The following is a 23,840-nucleotide window of genomic DNA, read 5'->3' as shown; positions in this document are numbered from 1 at the left end:
AAGCGCCTATCATGTGTCCTAAGTGCCACTCATGATGTCTAGAGCAAGAGTCTACACGTGACTGGAAAAAGTTCACGTGATGCCCCTCACCGTCGTTTGCGAGTGTGTAAAACGACCCACTGATCTCCACGAAGCCACCGAGTGATGTCACTTAGGCTGCTGCATGGGATGCAATCACTTTCAGGTTCCCTGGACACAGGAGATTGGATTAAAGCAAACTCAGCACTGTGGGGCATGGCAGGGGGAACCCCAAGTCCCAGGTGCGATGTCAGCAACAAGGCTTGGGAATTGGACGGCCACAAAATGCGTCTGCAGCTTTGACTGGAAAATAACCGTCTTTGGGACTTCGTTTTCATTGACGCCAATGGTTTCAGCACCTTGGCCAGCTCCCGCCAGCACCTCGGCCAGCTCCCGCCAGCACCCTGGCCAGCTCCCACCTTTAGCTTGATGCTGTCCCCTCCGTGTGTCAACCTTGTGGGCGGGGCAGGCCTAATCCGTCAACCCACAGATAAAGGGGCTGGATGCCCTGTTCTTTGAAGCCACCAGCGCCTCGGAGCTGAGCCGTGGTGGCCGTGACACTGCCCGAGTCCCCGCCGTTTGCAGACCGTGAGTTCAGCTTCTGGGTGGAAACGATCTGTCACATAGACATCCCCCGAGGATGCAGATGAGACGAGCCCTGTCTCTCCGACTGTTTTTTCCTGATGGCTCCCGCACCGCCCCAGACTGGGTGTCCTTTTTAATTACTTCATTTTCATCTGTGACTGTCACCTTTCTCCATCCAGTGAAGCAGGTGTAAATTAATGTCCTGAAACAAATGGAACCAGAAACCAGAGATACAAAAATAAGTATTTTCTGTTTGCAACTCCGTTGTGTGATTCAAATCTTTTTGCAATTTGAATTGTTTGCCCTTGGGCTGCAGGGTCTTTTCATCGATCAAAGTCCCTTCTGTGTTGGCTGCGAATTCATTTGCTTGACCTCGTTTGTCCCCTCCCCAACACACAGGAGCCGTGTGAGTTTGGACGTCAGACATCTATCTAACGTAAGCCAAAATAATCTCTGCGACTAACCAACGTTGTTTAAAGGACAAGTATCGTTTTTGCTGTGGTTTCCTCTTTGTCTGCAGAGGCTGAGCAGACAGAGCCAGTTCTCTGCTGTCGGTTCTGCACTCAGGTGTGGACAGTAACCCCGTTTTCGGCCGGCTCCAAGGGGCGCACCAGCTGCGGGGCACACGCGTGCCTGCCAAGGCCTTCGGAAGTATGACGACACAGGAAAGCGAAGCACGCGGAGTCATTTCACGTCCACGCTGTCCGTCCGCGTGTGCATGCTCGCGTGACGAGAGGAGTGTGTGCATGGGACGGCGGGCATCCAGCTACGGTCAAACGCTTAACACGGGCTAATGCACAGAGCGGTTTTCAGTGAAATTCAATTATGTACTTTGGAAAGCACGTGCCGTGTCCTCAGACGAGACAGAAACGTACGGGCACCGGCAGGGCTGGCCGACAGAGACGCAGTCCTGCGGCTTCGCCCCGACTCCCTTCCGCCCCTGCTCGCGGGCAGCTCAGGCGGAGAGCAGAGCCTCCTCCGTGCGGGCGCGGGCCGTCTCCTTCGTGTGCATGTCGCCGCTCAGAGCGGGGTGCCCGTCAGATGTTCCGACGTCGGGAACAGGGCGCGCCCGTCTCGGGGGCTGGCGGGGCGAGGCGGTGTCTCCACGGCGCCCAGCACGGTGCCTGAGAACCGGTGGGGAACCGCAGACCACAGAGGGCGGGGGGTCGGGACCTCCTGAGCGGGAGCCGCCCTCCAGGGCACAGGGGGCCGCGACCCAGGGGCCCGCCCCCCCGGGGAGGGCCTGGCCTTCGCACGGGTGCGGATGGCTGCGTGGGATTAGGTGGGACGCGGTAGGCTTCAATTGTGCCGCTTTTAAGCTTTTGTTATGTTTCCCCCTTCGTGTGCTCTCTCTGTATTATTTCTGTTTTGCCGGTCTAAAGGATACTCTGTATTAAAATGGCAGTGAAGATGGCATGGCTGTGATGTGACTCGAAAAAAATAGACAGAATAGAGTGCAGGTCTTGTGAATGGAGGCGGCCAACACCGAGAGACAGTAACCAGAGTCACGACGCGGGCCCAGGGGGCGTTGGGAGAGCCGCCCCTGGCCGAACGTGAGTGCGCCGCCTTGGTCCGTGACGGCCCGGCGTGTGCGGGGGGGTCGTCGTCGCGAACCGGTGATCACTCAGCGAGCGTCTCGTGTGTAACACGGGCTCCCAGACTCTGCACCGGCACCCGCCCGAGGGGTCCAGTGCGTGGCTCTGCATCTGTCGCCCGTGTCTGGGGTGCGGTGGGAGCCCGGGGAGGGGGGCAGCTGTGTTCTTTTAAGTTTTGGTTCAGCGTGATGGCAGCTGTCATTGGCACTCAGGGGCTTTTTTGAGTGGCAGATAAGGAGAAAATCTGCATCCACTTGGCAAAGAGCTGAACCCAAATTCTAACTAACACGAGACCAGCAGTGCAGCTAATGGCAAAGGGCAGTTCCCGTTGCAATGCACGCGTGTGCACGCACACGCACACACACGCATGCGCACATACACGCACACACGCACGCACACACACACGCGCACACACATACACGCAACGCAGCGTGAAAAGCCCTCCGACTTCACTCAAAGTTTGAAAAATGTAAATTAAACCAATACCGAGATACGGTCTTTGGCTCTTCGACTGGTTGAAAAAAGTCAAAGGTGTCTTCTGAGTTGCGACACGGACCTCCATGCTCCGCTGGCCGGAGGGCGAGGAGAGCGTGTTTGCCGCAGTTCACACGTGTCTGCCACGCGTGGTGGCCCGTCGCTGCCCCCCCCCACCGCCATGCTGTGCGGCTCGCACAGCCTCCGCCGGAGAGGTTCTGCTCGGCTCCCTTGGCCGAAGGCGCGGGAGCAGACGTGGCCCACGCACGGCCGCCGCGCATGTCTGCAAGCTGCCGCGAGCGCTGGATGTTCCCGACGGGGCCGGCCCTTCAGCCCGTCCTCGAATGGAGCTGCGGCATGAAGCAGCCTGCCGGGCTGCCGCTGAGCTGGTTCTCAAGACAGAACACTGGCCAGGAACAAACTTGTGTTCTCCTTGTGAAGCCCGGGGTGCGGGGGCTTTGCGTTTGGAACCACAAGCTTATTCAGTGAAAACGGATGACAAGACCTTTTTGGCAGAGCGAGCGCAGCGCGTAACTCCCGTGTGCAGAGCTGCGTGAGGCTTTCCGCAGCTGTTTGTGGTGCCAAGGAACGAGAGGGAAGCGCCTCGACATCCGTCAGCGGGCGGTGCCCCCGATCAGTCGCGGTGTGTGCGCGTGGTGGGGTGTGGCACACGCGTGAACTTACACAGCGTTTAAAATGCTGTGTGCAGCCGCGCATTGCGGCGTTTGCCTTTGACGTCCTCACACGACGTTGTGCTCTTCACGCGGGTGCCTGTTGGCGGGGCACGCGTTGACTCCTTCGTGCCGTACGCTCCGCGAGCTCCCGCGCTGTGACTATCCCGAGTCTAAGTCGTCCCCTCTCCCGCCAATGGCTAGCTGAGCGATTCGCCGCTCAGGCACAGCCATCGCTAAGGACAGCCCACTGAGCGCCTCCTTGTCTGCGTGCGCGGGGGTCGCGAGGACCTGCAGGTTTTGCGGCCGTCGTTAAACGGGTCTCCGAGGTGGCCGCGCCCACCGTCACCCCCGCCCGCTGACACCTGGCCGCGTCCCCCCGCCGCCGTTGGACTAGACGGTACCGCGACGCAGCACGTGCAGAGCTGGGCAGGAGCCCGTGAGCCGGGCAGTCGGGGGCCGGGCATCGAGGGTGTCCCTCGTTCACGGGGCCGCCGGAAGTCCGGCCGACGCAGCGGCACGTAGCACGCGCGTCATACGATGTGTGGCACGTAGGTCACTAGGAATCCATGCCATGTGGCAAAAATGCGTCTTTTACGTTTGTAGGGAAGTGGTAAGTAGTAACTCTGAGAGAACAGCGACCTCTGAGAAGGAAAGGGAGAAGGCCGAGGTTAGGGAAGGGTACGCAGGTGCCTTCGAATCTGTGTGCGATGTTTTATTTTTATAAAAGCTAAGGCATTGATTGCAGCATTATGTTAAGATCTGGTAAAGCTACAGATTTACATACAAGTCCATGCGTTTTATCCGTATGTTTAAAATATTCGCTTATGTGTTAACATGACCACATATGTGCAGAGAAGCATTTTAGGGTATTTTAGAGATGTTTAGGTCACTTCTGGGAGGTGGGGGCGAGAGGCACCTTTTCCTTCTCCCTTTATTCCTTTCCTGAGTGTTTGGGCTTTTTTACAAACACATAGCAAGTTCAGGAATTTAAAAATGAAAAGGGACTAGCCCAGGGTTGGCACTGTTCTCGTCGTACGGACGAGACGAATGTCCCAAAGCTCTTGAGACCGGTGTTTCTCCCTCTGTGAAACGCCTTGAGAAGCATCTGCTTGAGGAGCCGCGGTGAGGCTCGGGAACGATTCGCGGCAGTCACCTGGCCGAGTGCCCTCACGTAGCCGGCACGCGAACGGCGTGCTTACGGCGGTGATGAGGATGTGGGAAGCGCTGTTCGCACACTCGCTGGAGAAGAGATGCAGGCGTGCGGCTTCTCGGCAGCTGGCGTCGCCCCCCGAGCCCCGTGGGGGAGCGGGTCTCCGAGCGGGGAGACAGTGCGTGCACCCCCTTCTGTAAACGCTCTCTCCCCGTGTACATGCACAGCCCTTGGGCCCCTGCGCCCGGCCGCCCCCTGCGTCAGAGAACGCCAGACTTAGCAGAAAACAGTTTCTTTTGATTTCAAGAAAACGACGAATAACTTGAGTGGTGAGCCCCCTATCCTGTCTGGTTGATCTGAGAGTCGCGTGTATCTGGAGGGCCTGCATTCTGTCGGGCAGCACTGTCCGTGGGTGGAGAAAGGGCCCCTGGATCTCCGGACTCTGGGTGTGGACTGACAGCGTCTGGCTTACTCCCCGGGCAGCAGACGGCTCGGAGGTCTGCCCCCCAGCCCCGCGGGAGCCAGGAGGGGTCTCCTCGCTGAGCCGGCCCCAGCCCGCCTGTCAGCCACAGCCCGGCGGCTTTTCTGCCGCGTCCTCGTGGGCCCTGGGCTGAGATGCTCATCCACTCAGGCATCTGCAGAGGACTTTTAAGTGGCAGGGTCCATGGCGGAGTCCCCGGCTCGCGACGCACCATGTCATACAGCACCCTCGTGAGTCCCAGGGAAGCCAAACACCGGCGGTCGCTCTGCCCAGCACGTCCTCCAGCCGAGACGCGGCCGCCCCCGCCCTGAAGCCGAGAACAGCCACACCCCTGAGCGCACGTCCCCACGACAGACCCAGCTCCCTCCACCCGTCTCCCACCTGCCTCACCTGCCCCCGCTTCCTCTCTCCCCCTCCCTTCTCCCAAGTCCCCTGGGACCGAAGGGGCCCGCGCTCCCCTGCCCCTCCCTGCGATCACCCAGCCACACGGCGCTCACGCCACAGAAACGCCAAGCTCCATCCAGCTCTGTCGCGAACACCGTTGGAGGTGCCGGAAATAATGGGAGCGAGTGAGGCAGATTCTCAGGATTCGGTCGTACGCTCTCTGGACTTTGCCCTCCCGGGGCAGCTGGGAAGGACAATGGGCAAAGACGCCGGAGGTTCCCCGTGTAAGGTCCTGGCAGGAGACAGCGTGACGGGGGCCTCGCCGCAGCAGAGGGCAGCAGGAGGGGGTGGCGGCGGCTCGCGTGGTCACGCGAGGCTGCCCTCTCAGGTGTTTGGAGAAGGTGCCCGAGCAGAGACTTCCGTGAACAGAGGGGCAAGCCACGCCAGTGTCTGGGGGCAGCAATGTCAGGAGAATAGTGAGCCCAGTGGCCACCGGCCTGGCGTCCTTTGGGACCCGTAGGACGTCCGGCTCGCTGGGGCAGAGACGAGGCGAGAAAGGCCACCGGGCCTGCCGGGAGTGCGCTTTCACGGCGGCAGAGGGAATCATTTAGAAGGACCTTTTCCTTTCGGGGATCTCCTCTGGCGGAAGCCAGTGGAGAAGTCGGCCGACTAGAGCCGGCGACGGTCGCCCAGTCCTTTGCGGTACCTCCTCCCGGAGCGGCGAACTTCCTGACGGCCTTGGGGCCGCAAAGCCGCAAGCCTAAGGGAGTCAGCGGAGAACCGAGGCACTGGGCATGCGCAGACGGCCGGCCCATCAGTGAGCTTTTACTAAGTGCCCCCCGCGAGCCGGCTGGGGCGTGCTGGAAAGGGGACTCAGGACGGGACCGCGCAGTTTGCCGGGACTCGGCGAAGGCGGCGTGCGCGATGCTGTCGTGGTGTTTCGGCAGTCTGAAACGCACACCGGTGTCGGGGCGCTGTCGTTTCCGTGGGTGCAGAGGCCGTGACAGCCCGCGGGCCGGGCCCCTGGCGCCCTCACCCGTCCACGCCGACCTCCCACGGACCCGAGTCCCCGGCGCGCCCGGGCCCTGGGCGCTCAGTGAACTAACAGCCTCTTTCTGTTTTTTCTGGCTTCTTGTCCCTGCCGGGGCAGGCCCGGGAGTCCCCAGGGTGACCGTGCACAGCACGACGGACAAGACGAGTAAGTGCCCTGGGTCCCCCACGTCTCCTGTCACCGGGGGCGGCGGAGCAGGCGTGCGGGGCAGTCCAGCTGCCTCCCCGTGGGACCCAGGGAGGGGACACGCCCTCCCGGCCCGCTGACCGCCAGTGTCACCCCGTCCGCAGTCGCCGCCGCGTGGGGTCCCGTGCCTGCGGCCGCCTCACGTTGGGCCCCAGCGCGGCCTTCAGAGCAGCTCCCGAGACAGGCCGCAGGCGTGGCTCAGCTGGCGAGCTCTGTCGTGCAAGAAGTCCCCTGGAAAAGTCCCAGGAGTGTCCCCCCGGCGGACAGCGAGTCCTCAGTCCTCGAGTCCCCGCGGCTGCCCCCTTCACCGCCCAGGGGCCCCCGCGTGCACACCCGTCTCCGTGTCTTGGCCTGGACAGTGCGGACGCCGCTGACCGCCTCCAGCCGTGGACAGGAATGGGCGGGGGTGGGGGGGGTAATGCATGTGGAAACCCACGGCTTCGTAAACGGCGGCCGAATCCGAATGCGCCTTTGTGCCTCTCTCCCCCTTAGAAATTTTCGACCTAGAAACAAATGAACACGTGCAGAGGGCCGTGGAGGACCGGCAGATGCCTAAGGTGGAGTACCGGAAGATCGACGTCGACGATTACAGTGAGTGCGCCCCACTTTGGAGGAAAGCCTCAGAGACGCCGGGTGACTCGCCCAAGTCCTCGCAGGGAGCCTGAGTCACCCGGTGAAGGTTGGGGCCTGGCCTGCGTGTGGAGGGCCCCCCGCCCCACCGCGAGGGCTGGAGGGAGCCTGGCCTCCGCCCAGCCACGAGGCCCCTCACGCGCGGCTCCGTCTCCTCTCTGCCCAGGCCTGCCCGTTCAGATCCTCAAGCCCGCCACCTTCGCTGAGACGACGCACTACCCCCTGCTCCTGGTCGTGTGAGTACCCTGGCCTCTTCCTCTCTCGGGGTGCTTGCTGGGGGCTCAGGAACAGCGTGCAAACAAGCACGGAACTCGTAATGACAGGAGAGGGACGTGATGTCACGAAGTAAATCCTCGAGCCAACCGTCAGCGACGTCAGGGCCTCGTCGCAGCTCTCGGCCACGAGGATGGGGCTCTGGGTCCCCTCGGGGCGGCTTGTTACCCGCAGCAAGTCCCACGGTCATGGGGCTCAGACACGGTCAGCTGGGGCGAAGCCAGGCGGCCCCTGGCAGGGTGGGCTGTGAGGCTCCCAGGTGCCGAGAAGGGGACCCTGCGGTGCGCGTTTAAAACAAGGAGCCCAAAAGGAGGCAGCCCACACGCGTGTGCGCACACACGTGCACACGCCCGTCTGCGCCCCCTCCATCCGTGCCCTGCGATGGCCGTCCTCACGGTGCCCGGGCTGCGGGCTGGCCCCCGGAGGACTCACGTCCCTCAGCACGGGCGTGGGGACAGTGCCGCTCGCCCACCTGGGTGACACAGTGGGACGTGGGGTCAGCGCGAGGCAGCCGGGCGCCAGTCTCCTCGGTGGACCCGGCGCGTCAAGGCCACCCCGTCCTTTGTAGGGACGGCACCCCGGGCAGCCAGAGCGTGGCCGAGAAGTTCGAGGTGAGCTGGGAGACGGTGATGGTGAGCAGCCATGGGGCCGTGGTGGTGAAGTGTGACGGCCGAGGCAGCGGCTTCCAGGGAACCAAGCTCCTGCACGAAGTGCGGCGGCGGCTGGGCGTCCTGGAGGAGAGGGACCAGACGGAGGCCGTGCGGTGAGCCCCGCGCCACAAGCGCGCATGCGCGCGCGCGCCGCGGGACGGTGAGGCGTGTCCCCTCCCCCCCGCCCCCCCCGCCCCCCCCCCCCGCACACACATGCGCCATGGGGACGGCGGGGCGTGCCCCGCCCACCCGCACACGTGCCATGGGGACGGTGGGGCGTGTCCCCTCCCCCCATCCCCCGCACACACGCGCCACGGGAACTCCCCCGAAGCTCCCAGCATGGTTCTCCAGCCCCCCTGCACCCCACACTCTCATCATGGAGCCTGTGGGTGACTCCGTAGCAGACGACACGAGCCACGTCCCCTCACAGGCCGAGCCAGTGTGTACAGGGCGAGGACAGTGTGGACCCGGGCTGGGTCTCGGGGCACCGGCCAGAGAACAGAGTGTGGGCCAAGGCTCGGGCCACAGGAGGGCACAGCGCGGGTGGCCCGGAGCGGGCAGCGAGCGTGGAGAATGCGTGGAACCGGAAATACTCAAACTGGGTGCTTTGGGGAGGTGATGAATTAAGGAAGCACAGGCGGGGGGGGGGGCGGTCTGCCTCCCACCAGGCACAGGACAGGGACCCCTCCTGGGGGCCGGGGACAGAGGACACCTCGGGCAGAGTGGGAGCCTGGTGCCCCGGCCCCCAGCCCGGCAGCACGGGACCCCAGCGCCTTTCCTCCCGGAGTCGGGGGTGGCGGGGGGCCCGTGGGCCATGCGAGGGTGGGCTGCAGCGGGGACAGGGACCCAGCGGGCCTGGAGGCGCCCGGACTGGCCTCGGTGCCCTCGCTCACGGTGTCCCTGGATGCTGTACACAGTTACGGCCGGCACCCCGAGCTTTGCCCGCGGCGTACCGCGCACGCAGCGGTTACACGAGAACTCCGGGGTCTCCTCGCGGCGGGTGGGGTCCCGGTGCTCCAGCGGCGGCCGCACAGCCCTGCGGGGGTGGGGGCGGGGGCGAGGGCGGGGGCGCGGCCTCGCTGGGCGCTAACCACCCTCTCTCCCCGGCCCCACAGGACAATGCTGAGGGAGCAGTACGTGGACAGAGCGCGCGTGGCCGTGTTTGGGAAGGTGAGCCGTGCCGCCGTGTCGGGTGGCCCCGTCCAGGCGCGTGGCCGCGGGCCGGCAGCGCGTGTGCCGCGTGGGGGGGGCCCCGCGCCCACTGGCCTCTGCCGGTCACCTCCCTTCAGTGGCTCTGCCGCGCTGGGCCCTCGCCCCTTTAAGTCGGGCGCTGGGACCGAGCCCGTGGGGGTTCGCGACCGCGCCCCATCTTCCAGCCGGCCGGCTCTCCGCAGGCCGTCCTCACATTCCCTCACAGCCAGGGTCGGCTCTGCGTCCCCTCGGCCTGTGGAACGGGGCCTCCTGGAGCCACCGCGGGCCCCCCGAGCTGTGCCCCCCCCCCACACAGGTGTCCTGGGGGAGCAGGGGAGGGCCGCCTGCCGACCGCTTTCTGCGGAATGTTTCTTTCCTCGTAAGCCCCAGGGTTCACTAGCAAAAATACATTCAGCACTTAAAAAAAAAAAAAAAAGACTATCTTTGGATTATTTGCAAGTTCACAGCAAAATAGAGAGAGATGGGAAGAATTCCCCTGCTCGCCACCCCCAAAACGCACAGCCTCCCCCATGTCCACGCCCCCAGCGGCCGGGACAGCGCTGAGAGTGGGTGACGCTACGGGGACGCGTCGTCACCTCCCCGAGTCCACAGGCAGCGTGAGGGGTCACCCTCCGCGTCGTGCGTCCTGCGGGTTCAGGCAGCGGACGGTGGCGCGCGCCCCCCATTAGTGCCACACATCGCGGTCCCCCCCGTTCCACTGGCCGCCGCTGACCTCGCCTCTGTCCCCCCGGCGCGGTCTTCTCCCGAAGGGCATGGTCGGCGGCCCGTGGGGCGTCACCCGGCGGGCGGCCTCCTTTCTCCGGGGTCCCCGCCTCCCCCCCCTTCACTGGTGTTCTAAGACGGCGTCAGACTGGAGCCAAGCCAGAGGGTGAAGACAGGCGCGAACCCTCCCTTTTCCACAAATAAGCGGGGCAAACCCATTCCGTCACGCCGCACGATAACAGAAGACGTGCGGTCACACGAAGTTTCGCGATCCCCGGAAGCGGAGGAACGGCCACTCCGCGCCAGGTCGCGCGATGTGCGCTTAGTGTCCCTCCGCGCCCTTCGCTGGCTCGCTGGCGCATTCGTTTTGTGTGCTGAGTGACACTCTGCTGTCTGGACGGACCAGTGGTCCATCCCTCCCTTGCCGAAGGACCCTTGGTCACGTCCCGGTCTTAGCAGCAGCGGGTGGAGCTGCTGTGACCGTCCGCGTGCAGGCTTCGTGTGACAGTCTTCAGCTCCTTTGGGGAGACGTGGGGCGCACGATTGCGGGGTCACGGGGTGAGAGCACGCTTAGTTCTGCAGGAAGCAGCCACACCGTCCCCGAGAGCGGCTGCCCCGGGCCGTGGCCCCGCCAGCGCTGGGCGGTGTCCGTCAACGCTGTAAATAAACAAACCGCAGAATGACTTGTAAGGACTTGCAGATTCCATCGGCAGTAAATGTCATTAGCCAGGGAACAAAAAGACCCTTGTCACTGAGACGAGGGACTCGGTCCCACTGAAGGGACCGCTCCGACACAACACGCGTGAACGGCCGTGTCCTGACGGTTAGTTCTGTGGCGAGAGGGGCCTGGGCATCACGTCACCGGCAGGCGCGGGCTCTCCACGCTCACCCCGGCGCACAGGCACCCCGCAGCCCCGCGCCCGCCCTGCTGCTCTCCGCCCCCGCTCCTCTCCCGCCCCCGCTCCTCTCCCGCCCCCGCTCCCCTCCCGCCCCCGCTCCTCTCCCGCCCCCGCTCCTCTCCCTGCCCGCCTCTCCCCGTCAAAGCACCCGTGTCTCGCTCCCGTCAGGCCTCTAGGGACGCGAGCTCGTCCGAACCAAGCATCGTCGTGGCAGACGATGTGAGGGCTGGTGCGCTCTGGGAGGCCCACGTGGAGGGGGCGCTTTCGTGTCAGCCCCAAGGCAAGGGTCGGACGGGAATCTGGGGGGCCGCCCGTGCGTAGGCCACGCGGGGGCGTCCGTCTCGTGGTGGCCCCTGAATGGGGTGTTGGGGCAGACCAGTATGGGAGCCCTCTCTCGAAATCACAGAAAATGGGTTGGCTTTGCCCATAGACAAGAAACGGGGGACGCGACGGTGACCCCGGTGACCCCGCACTCGCAGGGCGTCCACCACGTCACTCCCTCTTCAGGCTGCTCGCCGCTGGGGCCCAACGGAGCGGGGCCGGCGTCACACGGCGCCCGGGCGGGGAAGAATTCGCTTGTCACTTTGCCCTCCCTCAAGCAACTTTTAAGCGGACATTCAAAAAACAAACGAAACGAAACTGCATGAAAATGGCTGCCCGCGGGGCCGCCGTGGCCGCGTGTGGCACTGAGCCCGCCCCCTCTCTGTCTCACACCCAGGATTACGGTGGTTACCTGAGCACGTCCATCCTCCCAGCGAGGGACGCAAACCAAGGCCCCATGTTCGCCTGCGGTGCCGCCCTCTCCCCGATAACGGACTTCAGGCTCCACGGTACGGTCGGTCGGTCGGTCTCCGGCCAGGGCTGGGGCGGCAAGCCCAGCCCCGCACGCGGCCCCCAGGTCCTCCCGCGGCTCTGCATCCCACCTGCCCCCGCCGCAGGCACCCCAGAAGCCTCATGGAGAGCCTGGGGACAGGGAGGGTGGGTTCCAAGCCCCCTGTTCTGGATAGAAGTGGCTCGTCCACTGATGCCCATAAACCACATCCTGACGTACGTGACCAGGACCTGCAGATGCAGCCAGCAGAGGCGGGAGCCGGGAAAACCTCGTGTGTCCCCAAAGGGAAGGGCGTGAGCTGCACGCCCCACCGTGCCTGCCCGGGCCCCCTGCATCCTGCTCTGGTCTGGGGCCCGGCGTGGGGGCTGTGCCCAGCGGGCAGATGGCAGCTGGGAGCCCTGGGTGGTGAGCGGTGACGGTCTCTGCGGTCAGCCCTGCCCTGCCCTCAGCCAGCGCCTTTCCTTGGAGACCGTGGCTTCCTCGTGGGCAGGGGTCAGAGCCAGGGACAGGTGGCAGGAGGCTCACTGCAGGGACCAGACAGAGCACAGACCTCCCGAGGGCGGGGATCGGCCCTCCGCCCAGGCCAGACCACCGTCGCACTCCGTCCCTGCCGTGGGTGCCAGGCCCCCTGCCGTCCGTCACCTCCTCCCGCTCAGCCAGCCCCTCCTCCCTAGAGGTGGGTGGCTCTGTGACAGGAACCCCTGCTTTAAATGCTCCACGGCTGCACCTCCCACACGCCCCATCTCCAACCCGGTGGGCCCTGGGGAAGGCTCCGGCGACCACTGTGGCGTCCGGCGGCGTCCAGCACCCGCAGCCAAGTGTGCCGGCGAGCACGCTGACCTTCACGCGGTGCCCTAATGCAGATGCCACCTTCCGACCGTACGAGAACGGAGTCCACGTTTCTCACCATTTAAATTTCGTCTTCCCACGGGAGAGCATGTAGCACGTCTTACCCTTTTCGAATTCAGGGAGTCTTAATCTTTAAAACCATGCCACGTCATTTGCCTGGTTTGAATGCACATAGGTGCTGCCGTCCGGCATGTGACTTGTCGGGGTGCAGGGGGGACGTCCTCCGCGTTGTCTCTACCTGACGGCGGTCGTCTCTGAAACCCTCGCTGTCTGCAGCTCCGTCCCCTCAGCCCGCGGCGCCCCTACCCACCCGCCCACGGCGTCCACCGGGCCGCGTTCAGGCCACACGCCCACGGCGTCCACCGGGCCCGCGTTCAGGCCGGAACAGAGACGCGCGAGGCTTGTTTAAAGAATGCGTGAATCCTGAAGGACGTTTTCTCCCCGACGCTGGGAGAAGTGGGGAGTTCTCCCGTTTATTCAGGATTCAGACTAATTAGCTTTTGCTTAATTAAAGTCGCTCCGTCCTGCTAAGAAGCCGGTCCCCAGTGCTGGCTTTCAGTGTGTCACGGTGGTATGTTCCATCCCATTCACCGTGGAAAGGCCCGAGAGGTGGAGTTTGGTGTTTTAAAAACGAACATTGGCCGTTGTTCGTTTCAAGTACAAGTGGGTCTGTTGGCCGCCCCAGCCTAGCCCCGGGGCACCCCTCCCAGTCTGGGGCTCCCCACAGACTCACTAACCCCCCCTTCCTCTCCTGTGCCCAGCATCGGCGTTTTCTGAGAGGTACCTGGGCCTCCACGGCCTTGACAACAGAGCCTACGAGGTGAGTTTGGGCACAGCTGCCACTGGGCCAAATGGGGGACTTGACGCAGTCCCCTGTTCTCTGGGGTCCCCTTTCCCACCCTCCCACCCCGACTGCTGTCCCCCGCCCTCCGCTGGAGCCCCCTCTGAGAAGACCTGTGGTCCTCCCCCTCGGGGGTCACTGACATCCTATTACAGAGCTCGTGGGACAAGGGAGAAAGTTGGGGAGATGTTTGGATGGAGGGGTGCCTCCCAAGGTCCCCCGATGTTGGGCGTTCGTGACTCTGGGCTGCCCAGTGCCCAAGGCCAGTTCCACTTTGGGAGAATAAGCCGTTTGTTGGGGGCGGGGTGGAGGGACGGAAGCCTGGGATGCCACCTGCCGAGTCACACATTTGGTGGCTCAGGGTGGAAGGTCACCCACGCACTTCTTCACCGGGCTGGTACAGGGGCCAGAGCCTGTTGCAGGGCAGGGCTGTGGCCTGGAGGTCCGAGCTTTGGCACGGACAGCGGGACTGTCTGGCCAGGATGTCACCTCCCTCTGAGGTGGCCTCTTGTCTCCTCGCCTCTCGGCCTCGAAGGTGGTGGCGGGAGGGAACCGGAGGCCCCCGAGATGCGCCCAGTGGGTAGACAAAAAGCGCCCGCTCCTCCTGGAGGCCGCATGCGGCGCGCAGCCCCCTCCCGCGCCGGCGTCCCCGGCGCGCTGCCTTGCCCCACGGCGAGGCCACTGACTCTGTCCCCTCGCTCCGCTTCGCAGCTGACCCAGGTGGCGCGACGCGTGTCGGCGCTGGAAGAACAGCGGTTTCTGATCATCCACGCGACCGCGGACGGTAAGGGCCGAGGACGTGCCCACCGCGAAGCCCTGGCGGTGCCGACACGTTCCCACAAACACTCTCCTTCCCCGTTCCTTTCTCAACAGAAAAGATCCATTTCCAGCACACGGCAGAACTCATCACACACCTAATTAAAGGGAAGGCGAATTACAGCTTACAGGTACAGCGCGCGACTCCGCCCCACCTGGCGCGTGGAGGGACACGTCCCTTCCGACGGGGCAGGCACTGCGGTGATGCGCGCATGCGTCGTGACGCGCACGCGCCCGCGCGGGTCGTGGGGGGTCCCGACGCAGACGCGCCGGTGCCGGTCATGGGGGGCGCGGGCGCGTCGGGGTGACGCACTACACGTGCTCGCTACTCCTACTGATGATGACGGCTCCGTCCCGCTGAAACCCCTGAGACCTGCAGCACCCCGACTCCCAACGGGCAAGGCCACGCCGGCCGCCACACCCCAACGGCGAGCTCAGGGGTGCCCCTGGCATGTGAGGGAGGCCGCCGTCCTGCGGGGCTCGCGGGTCCTGGCCAAGCGCGGGCCGAGCGCGGTTAAGCGCCCCCCCTAAACCCAGCTCAGCCGCATCCTCCTGGCATCAGGTCCCGACCCACAGCCAAGGCCAGGCTCTTTGCAGTGCTGCTTCTAGAAGTTTCCTCCGCTTCCTCCCTGGCCACCGGTGCCTTTGGTAAAGCAGCTGTGACCTCGATGGCCTTCGGGTGCCGAGCGACGTCGCTCGGAGATCACGGCGGGGGCGCTGGCTTCTGCCGGCCTCCGCCTCCCGGTCCCTGACCACCCCGTGCCACTGTCCCGTAGAGGGTCACGTGCGGCTGGCCGGTCAGGGCGGGCTCCGGTGCGGGCCGGCGAGGCAGGACTGGGTGGACCATGCACGCGTCCCCCCCGACCTGTTCCGCTCACAGCCGACCGTGTCACCGCCGTGGCCTCTGACACGCGGGACACAGCCGTGGCGGTGACGTGCCGCGTGGGCCACACCTGCGTGCAGGCCGTTAGGTCAGCAAGGGGCTGAGCAGCTCACATCCCGGACCTCCTGGGTCAGCAGAGGGACCACATACAGGGCCGACACCGTGAACGCCCTAGGGTGCCAGGTGTTTGTAACAAGGCGACCCTGGGTCAGCAGGGGGCCTGGGGACCAATAAGTCCCCTGGGACGAGAGTGTCCCTTTCCCTAGTGCGGGGGCAGCCCGCGTCACGGGACGAGGGGCCCCCAGCTGCATTAGACTGGGTGCTGCGTCCCGCTGGGACAGGTCCTGACCACATGTGACCACGCGGTCACGAGCCACCGTCTTAGCTCCCCCTGCGTCCCAGGCCGCCTCGCGCTCCGTGCGCGTTGTGGCATTTGACCCCACACAACTTCACGAGCTGACTCTGGTGGCCCGCATCCCGCGGGGCAAGAGCCGAACAGAGGCCCCGCACTTAGCTGTGCGCACGCGCGTGAGTGGCCGGGCAGGACGCAGGCCGCAGGCCGCAGGCCACGCCGCCCCACACCCGCGGGGCGGGACAGAGGGTGGGGTCCCGCCCAGCGTCCCTGAGCCCTCGTCCGTGCTGCGGGCTCAGAGCAGCCGGAGGCTGCAGAGTCAGCTGGACCGGTGTCTCTGACTTGGCCGCCAGGAGGGGAGCGGCTGGCGGCCGGACCGGGGCGGGAGGGCGGCCCAGGCCCAGCGCCTTCTCACGCCCCGCCCCCCACTCCCCCGCCCCCCCCGCAGATCTACCCGGACAGCGGCCATCACTTCCACAGCGCCCCCCTCAGGCAGCACCTGTACCGGTCCATCATCAACTTCTTCGTGGGCTGCTTCAGCGTGCAGGACCGAGTCCCCACGGCCGCGGCCAAGGACGAGGAGGAGGACTGAGCCCGCGCAGCCCGGCGTCCCGTCCGGAACCAGGACCGGGAGCCCCGCCCCCTCCCGACCGGGAGCCCCGCCCCCTCCCGCCAGGGCCAGGCTGGGGGGCCGGACGCGGTCCCTCCCATAGCATGTGTGTCCAGTCCTGAAGGCAGTTTACTTCCGAAACCGGCTCCTCCCCGGGCGGAGATGAGTCACCGCTCCCAAGGGCCTCGGGGGCGGGGCCTCTGCAGCATCGCCTCCTGCCCTGCAGCCGCCGCAGCCGCCCGCCCCGCGGGACAGAGGACACGGGGCCGCGAAGAAGCCGGCCCCTGCGTTTAAGGGGACCGGCAGGCCCACCCCGCGAGAGCCGCGGCCCCCGGCAGGCGGCCCCCACCCCACCTGCCGTAACCCCTGCCACGGACGCAACTATAGCACAATAATCCCAGCAGCGCCGCTCCACGGATTGGCTTCTCCGCCCTGCGCGCGGGGCCCCCACGTGTCCAGGGGCTGTGCAAGGCGGCACTGTCGCTGCGCTAACCGTCAACCCTCGGAAGCGATTCGTATTTTTCTATGGTTTTTACCTGCCACCGTCTGCGGTCACGGGCTCGTTTGGCTGCGCAGGTCCCTTCCTCCCGCCTTCTGCTTTGTGTGCTCCGGTCAGTGTGTAAGCTTTTCACTCGTTTAGATGAAGAAACGGATCAGAAGTAACTAACTGCTCTCTCCTCAAGGTCGGCGTCAGACTTCACGGAGGTGTTTCAAACGGAGGGGATGAAAACAAGAAACCCAGCACTATTTACTAAACCAAGAAAACGCGTAAATAAAAGCTCTCTCCCACCAGTAGGGTTTGGCCTAGATTCTCATGTTCCATTTGCAAATGTCCTTGAACCCAGCCTTGTTCCTCCTCGATACCTTGTCAGTCTCTTCTCAGATGACATTCGGCTAAAAAACATGAAAGGACAACGTGTCGACTCCGCCCGCAGGCCCGGCGCGGGTGCTGGGGTGGCGGGGACGCGGGAAGGGGTGGGCACGTGCAGGCGTCGCCTCCCGTCCTGGGGACGGCTCGGTGGCCGCCCCGGTGGCCGCCCCGCCACGTGCCAGCCGCCATGTGGCTCTGCGCCGGCCCTGTAGGATGCCCCGCCACCCCACGCTCAGCCGGCGCCCCTGCGTATTGCATTGTGATGTACATAGAGAGGGCCGTGTGCGCCGGGCCCCGCACAGTGTCCCCTGCCCGCCCCCCACAGTCCCCTCGCGGTTCTCGCTTGCATGCCAATGCTCTGGCTGGGCCGCACTCTCCAGACGTGCTAGCCTGAAATGTGTCGCTCACTGGAGCTCGTTCAGTCCTGATTTCCAGCTCCGGGTCCCGGTCCCGCTGGGGGATCATGGCATCCTGTCGCAGAGAACACAAGTCTGTGTCGTGTTCAGGGATTCGGGGGTTCTGGCTTCATCCACACGTGCTCTGGTTGTCAGTGCAGTTCCATTGGACGATCTGCGACACAGTTTTTTTTTTTTTTAAGGTGCCACGTCCCCCTCTGGGGAGAGGCGACCGGCAGGGCCCCTGGGAATGCCACACGATCATCCTTGTGCCAGCCCGGTGGGCGGAACTGACCGCAGAGCCGGCCAGGTCTGACGGGGACGCCAGCTCTGGCCACGGGCTCGGGGACGAGGGACGTGCGGCCGTGGCATGGCGTGTCTGTTCGTCGTGGAATAAAACCTTATTTTACCACATGCAGAGCCCTCTCCTTGCTTCTCCCCCAGCACGCCACCTCGGGGCAGGCAGGCTGTCAGGAAGGCTCTCGAGGTGCTCCTCGAGCCCCACCCGGGACGGACACATGTCCCCGAGCCTGGCGGGCAGCGAACGAGCCCGCGTCCTGGTACCAACAGCACTGATCGCGGGAAGGATAGGATCCATCACACACCGAGGTCCCATCAGTCAAAGGACGTGGGCCTGGGTGTCGTCCCGGGAGCCGCTGGGTGCAGACAGGCGTCCCCCCCACTCCGAGTAAAATGGCCGCGCTGTTGTGCCCAGCACACTGTCCACTAGAAAACGTGAGAAAAGCCTGCATCTCCCGGAAATCCGTTTGACTCTTACTGTTCATTTGACAAGTCTGGTGTAAACGTAACCCGGCCTGAAGGCGGAGGGGTTGGCAGATAAACCCTTCCGTGCCGCTGAGCGGCAGGCACCTCAAGGTCTCCCCAGACGCGCTAGCCGAATCCTGTCACCCTTCCTGACCAGGAACCAGGACGCCGGGGCGGGGTGGCAGCCCCCTGGGTGCTGGTCCTCAGAGGCCCAGGTTCCTGTCTACAGGCCACAAGCTCCAAACAGCGCATTCTTTCATGATGAGCTCTGACGCTCAGGCCCCCGGGTCTCCCCGCCAGTGTTGGGGCGCCCAGCACAGCCCAGCCAGCACGGAGCCAGGCCTGGTGGGCACGGTGTCAGGGTCTCGTCCTGAACGAGCGACCAGTCCACAGATGCCTCCAGCCCCTGCTCGGCCCAGGGCTCCCAGGGAATTGCGATGCGCCAGCCTGCGGGCGCCCGCTGGGCCGGTGCTGCTCGCCCCGTTTTCTTTCCCAGACTGGGGTCCCAAGTGGCGACATGCCTAGGGGGCTGCACACAGGAGCAGAAGGGCCCCGGGCCAGTCACACCCCCCAGACCCACGGCCCTCAAACTCGGCACGTCACCGTCCACTGTGGCGCTTTGCAAGACAGACCCCGGCTCCCGGAGACAGTGACACACGTGCGTGCACCACGCCGGATTCTGTCGCTGCATCCGAGCCCGGCCCCCCTACCCCCGCCCCCGCCCCCACTCCACGGAACCTGGCAGGCATCCCTAAGGGGTTCCCCGCAGGCCTGCGTCCAAACCCCTGAAGCCTGACTCGTGACATCCTGCCAGGGGGCCCCTCGTCCCCACGCACCCACACACGCACACATACACGCGCACGTGCGCACACGCACCCACACGCACCCCCCGACACATGCTCACACATGCACACCCACGTGTGCACACACGCACCCACACACGCACACATGCTCACACACACATATACACGTGTGCACACACGCGTACACGCACTTCCCCCTCAGCCTACGCGCCATCTCCCCCTGACACTCGGGGCTGGATCCCTCCTTTGGGGGGCTGTCCTGCGCACTGTGGGGTCCTTAGCAGATCGCCGCCGGCCTGTGCCCAGCAGATGCCAGCAGCAAGGCCGACGGCCACCCCAGGGGCCTGGGCACCGCTCACGGGCCCTGGGCTGGTGTTGCGGACGGCTGCACGTTTGGTTGGGTGAGAGGCGGGGGACCGTGTCGCCCCACCACGAAGCAGCGAGGGCCGTGCGGAGGTGACAGCGGCCGCTCGCTGGACCCCGGCTCGTCCCAGGCGCTGTCCCAAGCGCCTCACGTGCCACCGGCACGCGGCTAGCGCATCTAATCCACAGTGGCCAAGAGCTGTCCTCCGTCGCGTGGGCCGGGAACGGAGGGGACAGAGGGAGGTAGCAAGGGGACAAGTCACGGGCACTGGCCGGTGGCCGGAGCGAAGGCCCAGGTGCCGTGGGTGGGCTCGCCTGGCGCCTGGGCCGGGTCAGGTTCCGCTGCTCGACTTGCTTTGGGTGGGAGGGAGCAAGCGGAGGCCCAGGAGCCCCGGGAGACGGCCGGGCTCAGGGCGCCCCCTCCGGTGGGCACTGCGGCCAGACCCTGCTCCTGTGCCACCAGCTGAGGGACCGGCCAGCTGCTGAGTGACCCTTCCATCAAGGGCCCGTTAGCCCCCCACTGCAAAGGCAAACGCGCTCTCCCTCCCTCCCCCAGCAGGGGTCAGTGTTGGCCCAGGTCGGTGTGGGGCGCGGAGCAGAGGGGGCGAAATGCGGCTGCGCGGGCAGCTGGGAGGACGCCAGCCCCTGCAGTGGGGGGGGGCCGCGGGGCGGGGGAGGCCCTGTGCCCCGCCTCCGTCAGGGCCAGCGCTGGCTGCACAGCCCTGTGCGTGCAGGGCCTGTCCCTCGGGGCTTCCGGGGCACTGTTTGAAGGGCGAGCAGGGCGGGCGAGCCGGTCCCTGGGGAATGCCATCGCAAGCACCCCAGAAACGCAGCCTGCGGGCCGGAAGTCCGACGAAGGTGCCCACGGGGCCGGGCTCCCTCCCGAGACTCCGGGGGGGGATGTCCCCAGGCCCCTCCCACTCAGCAGCCCTTGGGCGGGTGGCCTCAGAACTGTCCTGTAACGGTCAAGTAAAGGCCCACAGATAAGGCCACACGCAGGGGGCCCGGGGGTCAGTCAGGATGTCAGTGAGGCTGAGCGTGAGTGCGCCCAAGGGCTCCGCGGTTCTGGCTGTCACCAGGCCACACCTCGAGCCCCGTGCCACCTGTGGGCCCCCTTAAGGGGTCTGAGCCAAGCGGCCAGCCCCACCTCCCGCCCAGCCTCAGGAGGAGGACCTGGGCGTCCCAGGCTGGGCCGAGCCCTCCGGCCTCTCTGACACAGGCACTGTCCCCAGGTCCCCTGGGCCCCGCTGCGCCCCAGCCCCACAAGGCGCTCTGGTCCACCCTGTCTCCAGCCTTTCAGCTTCTCCCCGCTTACACAGGCTGAAGGAAGCCGACCACGCCCCCTCGGGCCCGCCCTCTGTCTGGGGTGAAAGTGGGTGGGGTGAGCAATGTGTTGTTCGCCGTGACGACGTGTCGGGGCTATTTGTCGCACAGCAAGGGGTCAGCGGTAGCACCCCAAACGCTAATCCTCTGAGCGCGAACATGGCTGGGGACGGGGCTGGGAACAGCCTCCTTGGCCCACGACTCCGCGGCCTGGTCCTGAGGCGCGGTCTCGGGGCTGCGCCCAGCTCCCCAGCGCCCCCAGGTGGCGACCCGTGTCTGCCGGCCGCACGCCGGTCGCTGGCGGGACCGCGGAAGGCAGCTTGAGGGCAGGCAGGAGGCGGCTGTGTCAGGTAACCGGGATCTGAGGCGCCAGCTGGTGCCACCGGCCGCCCGGTGTCACCGCCCAGCGCCGGGGCCTCGGCGGCGGCGCGGGCTCACTGTCCCCACCGGCGATCGCCCTGTGGCGGGGCCGGCGTTCGTTCTGCTCACAAAGTGCTTTCCGAGTTGGTCGTATTTCTTTAGCTAGACTGACGCTTTCTTATGCACCAAATGCGATGTCTCCCATGATCCCCAGAGGGAAAGCGGTGATGCTGAGGCCACCCGCCTTGCCCTCCCTGAGGTCAGCACGTCGCCAAGCCGAGCACCCGACGTGGACGACCACCAACAGGAGGCCGGATGTGGGACGGCGAGCCCCCGCAATTGCCAGCCGCCGGCACTCACCGTTTCCTTAAAGGGGACCCCGGAGGGAGGAAGGGCCAGGGCCACGAACACCTGGCTCTGTTCGTAGGCAGCACCGAGCCCGCGGCCTGGGGCGGCCTGTACCTCAGTGCTCCGTGCTGACACCTCCCTCGCGGCCAGTGAGGCTGCACGGGCCTGGCCCCACGGAGAAGGCCCCTCCCAGAATGCCGAGCCTGTCACAGAAGAGGCGACTTGGAGCGGGACCCCACGTGACTCCGGGGACAGGTCTGCAGCTTCCTTCACGCGTTTGGGACTGGGGAGGGGTGGGCGGGAGGTGGCAGGAGGCAGGAGGCAGGAGGCAGGAGGCAGGAGGCAGGGGAAAGGCGGGCAGGACGGGTGACAAGACTGTGAGGCTCCGGGTCTCTCCAGGCGGTTACGAGTTTGGGGACCCGACGGGCTGCCTCTGCTTGCTGACGTCACTCACGCCCCGCGGCCGGCCGGGGGCGGAGCTGGGCCCCCGCAGCGTGCCCTGTGGCTCCGCCCCAACCCGCCGCAGGGGCTGGCTTTGCGCTCTGGCTGTTTCAGGGAATGACAAGTGCCACAGGGTGACGGCACCTGCGGCGGGACTTGAGGGTAGCTGTCTCGATGGTCCGGGGTGCTAGGAAGCGCGTGAGAGCAGCCTGCCCGCCGCCTGAGGTCGGCTCAGCGCCGCTGCGCCCGAGACCGGGCAGGGGCCCGGGGAGCGTCAGGGAGCATGGCCGCTGCTCGGGACGCGGGGCCCGGAGCAGTCCCACACGGGTCTCAGGCCCGGCCAGCCCCAGCGGCCGGTCACACCGCCTGGGAAAGAGGCAGCTCCTTGCTGCTCTCGAAGGCACCAGCAGAGGGCAGCAGAGGACAAGCGGGTGAGGCCGCCGTGGGTCCCCGGCGCAGCGCAGGGCCGTGAGGGCGTCTGGGGGCAGTGCTGGTGCAGCTTCCAGGGGCAGAGGGGCCCGCGAGGGCTGTCGTGAAGGCACTCGGGGGACGGGCCGCCCTGTAGGCGTGCCACCCAGCTTCCCAGCTCCCGCCAGGGGCTCCGTGGAAAGTGTCGCGTTCCTGTCACTCCTGGGGGAGCGGATCCTGTCCCCAAAAGTGCGTCTACACCGTCTGTCTTCTGCTTTTTGAAAACACGGTAGAACTTGAACCTTTTCTGGGTCGAAACCATTTCAGATGTAATCGAAGCCACAGAAACACACACGTGAGCGTGCGCACACACACACGGGTGCACACACACAGATCGGTGTGCTTGTAATGCGATTCTGCCTGCGAGTTTGGGGACTTGGTTTAAGAACCCAATGAGTCTTGTGGAAGATCAGAGTCAACTCACAACAGGCTCTCCCCACCTTCTTCGCCAACGCCTGGCTCAACCAGTTTTCATTTTTTTAAATTGTGGTGAAATACACGTGAATTCGCCATGCTGGCCATTTTCGAGTGGACAGCTCGGTGGCGTTCAGCAGTCACAGCCTTGCGCCGCCCTCACCACCTTCAGCGCGACCCCTCACTCGCCGCCCGCCCCCCTACCCGGGTCCGCCTCGGCCCCCCGGCCCCGCCCCCCCGGGCCAGCCCCGCCCCCTGGGCCCGCCCCCTGGTCAGGCGGGATCGCACGAGCGCGTCCTCCCGCGGGCGCCGGCTCCCAGCGGCGCCGTGTCCCCGGGGTTATTCCGTGTCACGGCGAGTCAGCATCTCGTCCTTTTTACGGCTGGCAGCCAGTGGTGCACCCTGGACACTGTGCATCCACCGCCTGGCGACGGGCACTTGGTGTGCGCCCAGCTTCTGGCTAGAGCCCCCGGACGTGGGTGTGTAAGCCCCGTGCTTTGGGGCACGTACCGGAAGCGAGACTGCTGGCCGCTGGGTGACCCCCCTGGGTCGGGGAAGCCCCGTGTTGTTTTCCAGCGGCTGCACCAGCACCTGCTGGTCGGGCGTGGTTGGCTCCGGACTTGGCGTGGGGCGCGTGGCGCCGGCGGCCCCGGGGGGTGCGAGGCGCCGGGCCCTGGCCCCCGGCCGCCCCGGGGTCTGATTTGCACTGCTCTAACCATCGGAGGCGCTCGGCATTTTTCACGTGTTTATTGCTGGTCGCTCACACCTTTGAGGAAGCGTCTGTTCGAGCCCTCGGCCCGGTTTGTCGTTTCCGTTGGTGGCGGCGGCTCTTTTAGCTCCGCTGAGTGGCGTGCGAGCGGTCCCGCCCTCCGGCTGCCCCTCGCTCGGGTGGCCGCCCTGCCGCACGCCTTCAGCTGCCATTGCTGGCGCCTTTCACGGCGGTGGGGAGACGCGGCCGTGTGAGCACGCGCCCAGCACGCGCCCGTACGGCAGGGCACTGGTCGCCGAGGACGCCCGCGGGCTTCGGGGGGCTTCGGGGGGCGTAGTGGGCGGGGCTTACCGGACGGACAGCCACGCTCGTGAGAGGGGCAGGGCGCCATCCGTGTGACGCATGGGCCGCAGTGAGGGCTGGGCCGGGGGAG

General features: G+C 65.7%; 1 protein-coding gene across 5 annotated transcripts in view; it reads left to right on the top strand.

The window, feature by feature from the left end:
- Positions 1-17,831, top strand: part of DPP6 (dipeptidyl peptidase like 6) — a 320,383-nt gene extending 302,552 nt beyond the window's left edge. For 4 of the 5 annotated variants that reach the window (XM_036230619.1, XM_036230620.1, XM_036230617.1 and 1 more), the window contains exons 17-26: positions 6,512-6,559; positions 7,091-7,189; positions 7,395-7,464; positions 8,070-8,264; positions 9,267-9,321; positions 11,683-11,794; positions 13,407-13,465; positions 14,198-14,270; positions 14,360-14,433; positions 15,986-17,831. In XM_036230619.1, the coding sequence (XP_036086512.1) occupies positions 6,512-6,559; positions 7,091-7,189; positions 7,395-7,464; positions 8,070-8,264; positions 9,267-9,321; positions 11,683-11,794; positions 13,407-13,465; positions 14,198-14,270; positions 14,360-14,433; positions 15,986-16,129 (929 nt within the window). In that variant the 3' untranslated portion in view covers positions 16,130-17,831. The remainder of the gene's footprint in view (positions 1-6,511; positions 6,560-7,090; positions 7,190-7,394; positions 7,465-8,069; positions 8,265-9,266; positions 9,322-11,682; positions 11,795-13,406; positions 13,466-14,197; positions 14,271-14,359; positions 14,434-15,985) is intronic. The other variant, XM_036230618.1, reaches the window with a different exon arrangement.
- The last annotated feature ends 6,009 nt before the right edge of the window (positions 17,832-23,840 follow it).

Source organism: Rousettus aegyptiacus, unplaced genomic scaffold, assembly GCF_014176215.1.
Source record: "Rousettus aegyptiacus isolate mRouAeg1 unplaced genomic scaffold, mRouAeg1.p scaffold_m13_p_13, whole genome shotgun sequence".
Lineage (NCBI taxonomy): Eukaryota > Metazoa > Chordata > Mammalia > Chiroptera > Pteropodidae > Rousettus > Rousettus aegyptiacus.
Note: the sequence above shows the minus strand (reverse complement) of the source record. Positions and strands in the feature narration are given on the sequence as shown.